Raw genomic sequence first — 4365 nt, forward strand, 5'->3', positions numbered from 1 at the left:
CCCCACGCCTGGCCGCGGCTGCGGGGCCTCGGCCTCCGGGTCCGGCCCGGGTCACAGCAGGTTGATCTCGTCCAGGTAGCGCGCCAGCACCGAGTCCCGCACGTCCTTGAAGACCGTGCGGATGTTCTGCGTGTCCGTGGCGCAGGTGTAGTGGCTGAAGAGGCGGCGGGCGCGCGACCCCTTCTTGGCGCCCTCGGGGCCGTCGGCGCAGCCCGTGTACATCCGCGTGTACAGGTCCAGGATGAACCGCTTGGCCGCCTCCGCGTCCTGCTTGGGGCCTGGGGGAGAAAAGGAAGAGCAAGAAGGGGAGATGGGGGCCGGGGTCGCTCCCCTGCCAGCCGGCAGGGAGGACCCGTCCATCACTTCCGGTCCCCTGACTCGGGCTCAGCCAATGGGAGCCCTGAGGCGTGCCCCTCCCGAGGCCACGTGACCTGAAAGGGACCAATGAGACTGAGCTCTGGTGGTCCGCGCGCTTGGCGCCTGGGGAATGGAGGCTGAGGGCACCGCGGGACGGGAGGAGGGAGAGCAGGGAATGGGGGGCATCGGGGGCCCCCAGTCTGCTGGAGGGGGAAGGGAGAAGGAAAAGGCTTCTAGAGTTGTCAGTCTTACTCTGTTTCTAGAATTCTCTGAAGACAGAGTCTGGTTCCTGTGCCTGCGGGGCCAGGACCCGCGAGAGGAGGGTCCCAGCCAAGAGCAAGGTGACCTGGGCCTCTCCGTTCCCCCGCCTTATGCACATCGGTAGATCAGCTTCAAAGCCCCCCGGGATGGGACAGACCTAGGGGTCCCACAGGCTTTAGCAAAGCTCAGGTTGTCTGACCTTTGACCTGACGACCAACAAGCTTTAGGCTCCACCTAGGAAGGTTTTTAATTTTATTTAGTTTTTCCAGGTATCTGGGCTTAAACTCAGGGCTTTGCGCTTTTGCTCTGCATTTTTACCCATGACCAGCACTGTTATCACTTGAGCCCCACTTCTGACTATTTGCTGTGTAATTAGAGATGAGAGTCTCAGATTGATCTGCCTGGGATAGCTTTGAACTGTGATCCTCAGATCTCAGCCTTCCAATTAGTTAAGATTACAAATGTGAGACACCAGGATCTGGCTTTTACCTATTGGGTTTCACTGTGTGCTGTGGCTTAAAACTAAAAATTCCTAGCCAGGTTCCAGTGGCTCACACCTGTAATCCTAGCTACTCAGGAGGCTGAGATCTGAGGATCGAGGTTCAGAGTCAGCCCAGGCAGGAAGGTTCCTCGAGCCTCTTATTTCCAGTGAAGCAACAGGAAACTGAGAGTGGTGCTATGTCTCAAAATGGTGGAGTGCTCACCTTGAGCAAAAGAACTCAGGGACAGCACTCCGGCCCTGAGTTCAAGCCCAACCACCAACAAAAGTAAACAACAAATAAATAAATTTAAATTCCTCCAAAATCCCAATCCCCTGAGAACCTCAGACTCTGAGCTCATTTGAGAGTAGAGTATTTGCAGATGCAGTTAGGTGAGTTAAAATGAAGTCACACTGGCTTAATGGGAACCATGAAACACTGGTATCCATACAAGATGAGAGGACACAAGCAAGTGCTCATGGCTCATGCCTGTAATTCTAGCTACCAGGAAGTGCAGTTTCAGTCCAGCCCAGGCAAGGAAGTTTGAGACACCCCATCTCAAAGAAGCTGGGCGTGATAGTTCATGTTTGTCATCCCAGCTACAATGGGCAAGATGAAACATGTCTACAAGCCAAGGAATACCATCACAGTTGTTCTAAAGAGACAGAATGTTTGACCCTCAGAGCCTCCAAGAGAAAATGACCCTGCCAATACCTTGATTTCAAAACTCACATCTTCTGAACTATAAGGGAATCCGTTTTTGTTGTCAAGCCCTCCAGGGCCCAGTCAACTGTCCTTCATTTCAGTATCTCTGAGAAGGAAGAGAACTTGTCTCCAAGATGGCTCCCTTCTTCCCATGTGCTGATTCTATTCCTTCTTTAAGAGGCAGTGAAGCTGGGTGCCAGTGATTCACACCTGTCATCCTAGCTACTCAGGAGGCTGAGATCTGAAGATCGTGGTTTGAGCCAGCTAGGGCAGGAAAGTCTGTGACACTGTTATCTCCAATGAACCACCAAAACACCAGATGTGGTGCTGTGGCTCAAACTGGTAGAGCACCAGCCTAGAGTGAAAAAGCACCGGGACAGCACCCAGGCTCTGAGTTCAAGCCCCTTGATCAACAGCAACAAAAAGAGGCAGTGATTGTCTCTTGACTCTTGGCTTCAGCAACTTGTTGGACCACTAGAATGGAATGTAAGGAACATTTTGACATTTCCGACTGGCAGGGTCTTGATAGGCAGCCTTCTGCTGGGTCAGCCATATTGTGAGGAAGCCCCAGGTGCATGAGGATTTAAGGGGAGAGAGGGGACAGCACAGGAGGCACTCAGGGCACCAGATCTATGAAGGAAGGCACCATCTTGGAAGGCTCTCTCCAGCCCCAACCACCTCAGCTTATGCCACATGGGTGGGACAGATTGCCCGACCCCTGCCTTTTCCCAAATTCCTGATGCACAAAATCATGAACCAAAATCAAACCTGGCTAGTCTTAAGCCACTAAGTGTGAGCATCCTAAGTTTAATTTGCTCTTTAACAATAGGCAAACAGGATACAGGGACAACCTCATTTTGTTCTGGAGAGTGGAGAAATGGAGAAAGTGCTAGAAGTGTGCACCTTCTTTACTGAGCTCCCTCCTCCCCAGAGTGCTCAACACTGAGCTGTGTCCGTCCCTAGTGGGCCCTAAACCTACTTGTGCCAAGGGTACATTTGTTTGTGTGTTTGTGTGTGTGTGTGTGTGTGTGTGTGTGTTGGTCCTGGGACTTGGGCACTGTCCTTGAGCTTGTGTTCAAGGCGAGCACTCTACCACTTGAGCCACAGCGCCTCTTCCAGTCTTTTCTGAGCAGTTTATTAGAGAGTTTTACAGACTTTCTTGCCTGGGCTAGCTTCAAACCATGATCCTCCTATCTCAGCCTCTTGAGAAGCTAGGATTACAGGTGTGAGCCACCGACACCTGGTGGTCTCTTCTTGTTTCATCTCTGTTAGAGACAGGGGGAAACTGAGGTTCGGTGAGGCTGGGCATCAGAGTGGGCAAACCCTGGAACCTCCAGACTCATTCTAGTTGGGACTTGTAGTGACATCGAGGCAAAGCCTGGGTTAAGCTGATCTCTGGGGAGCTGATTTTAGGACGGGGAAAGTTCTAGAATATTCTAGAATCACTCACCCTGGAAGCTGGGGAAGTAGGTGGCCAGGTGGGAGGTGGGGATTTTCTCCTCCAGGATGTCAGTTTTGTTGAGGAAGAGAATGATGGAAGTACTCCGGAACCAAGGGAGCTCAAGGATGGTGCGGAACAGTGCCAGGCTCTCCTTCATGCGGTTCTGTGTGGGCAGAAGATGCAGCCATCACCCCACAGCCCAGCCCAGCCCCGCAGGCCACCCCTGCCCACATGGAGACAGGGTTGCGCACCCCAGATTGCCTCCCCTTTTGCCTCACTAGGTGGGGCCTAAGCTGTGTATGCCCAACATGTTTTTTGTATTTCCCCAAAACTTAGGTCCATGTGGGATTTTAGGGCGTGATCTAATTTGGAAACTGTGTGTGGGATGGGGGGGGCATGGCGGGGGCAGGAGGGAGGAGGCTGTGCACACCTGCGTGCATAGCGCCAGTCCTGAAGCTTGAACTCAGGGTCTGGACGTTGTCCCTGAGCTCTTGCTCAAGGCTGGTACTCTCACACTGGAGCCACAGTGCCACTTCTGCCCTACTGGTGGTTCATTGGAGATAAGAGTCTCCCAGAGGGGCGGGGCAGGTGGCTCAGTGGTAGTGCGCTTGCCTTGCATGCCTGAGGCCCTGGGTTTGATTCCTCAGCACCACATAAGCAGAAAAAGCCAGAAGTGGCGCTATGGCTCAAGTGGTAGAAAGCTAGCCTTGAGCTGAAGAGCTGAGGGACAGCGCCCAGGTCCAGAGTTCAGGTCCCACGACCAAAACAAAAAAAAAGTCTCCCGGACTTTCCTGCCCTGGCTGGCTTCAAACCGAGATCCTCTTATCTCAGCCTCCTGAGTAGCTAGGATGACAGCTGTTACCCATTGGTGGCAGGCAGTTGTATAGAGAGAGACAGAGCGAGAATGGGGGAGGAGGGTTAGGTATAAGACAGGGATTCAACCTTGGTACCTGCCATTTTTGCTCACTAGCTAGTGTTCTACCAACTGAGCCACGCCATGAGCCCTTTTTTATTTTTATTTATTTGTTTATTTATTTATTTTTTGGTCATGGGGCCTGAACTCTGGGCCTGGGCGCTGTCCCTCAGCTCTTCAGCTCAAGGCTAGCACTCTACCACTTGAAC

The 4365-nt window shown here is 52.7% G+C and overlaps 2 protein-coding genes across 2 annotated transcripts in view; one reads left to right on the forward strand and one right to left on the reverse strand.

Moving 5' to 3' along the window:
* The window catches only part of LOC105990410 (transducin-like enhancer protein 2), a 128188-nt gene that overhangs the window by 20668 nt on the left and 103155 nt on the right, over window positions 1–4365 (forward strand). The gene's annotated exons all lie outside the window — the stretch shown is intronic.
* Gna15 (guanine nucleotide binding protein (G protein), alpha 15 (Gq class)) overlaps window positions 7–4365 on the reverse strand; it is a 21723-nt gene continuing 17364 nt past the window's right edge. The window contains exons 6-7 of the mRNA XM_013022634.1: window positions 3253–3406; window positions 7–278 (exon numbers count right to left, since the gene is read on the reverse strand). Coding sequence (XP_012878088.1) covers window positions 52–278; window positions 3253–3406 — 381 coding nt within the window. The 3' untranslated portion in view covers window positions 7–51. The remainder of the gene's footprint in view (window positions 279–3252; window positions 3407–4365) is intronic.

Source organism: Dipodomys ordii, unplaced genomic scaffold (assembly GCF_000151885.1).
Source record: "Dipodomys ordii isolate 6190 unplaced genomic scaffold, Dord_2.0 Scaffold64, whole genome shotgun sequence".
NCBI classification, from domain to species: domain Eukaryota; kingdom Metazoa; phylum Chordata; class Mammalia; order Rodentia; family Heteromyidae; genus Dipodomys; species Dipodomys ordii.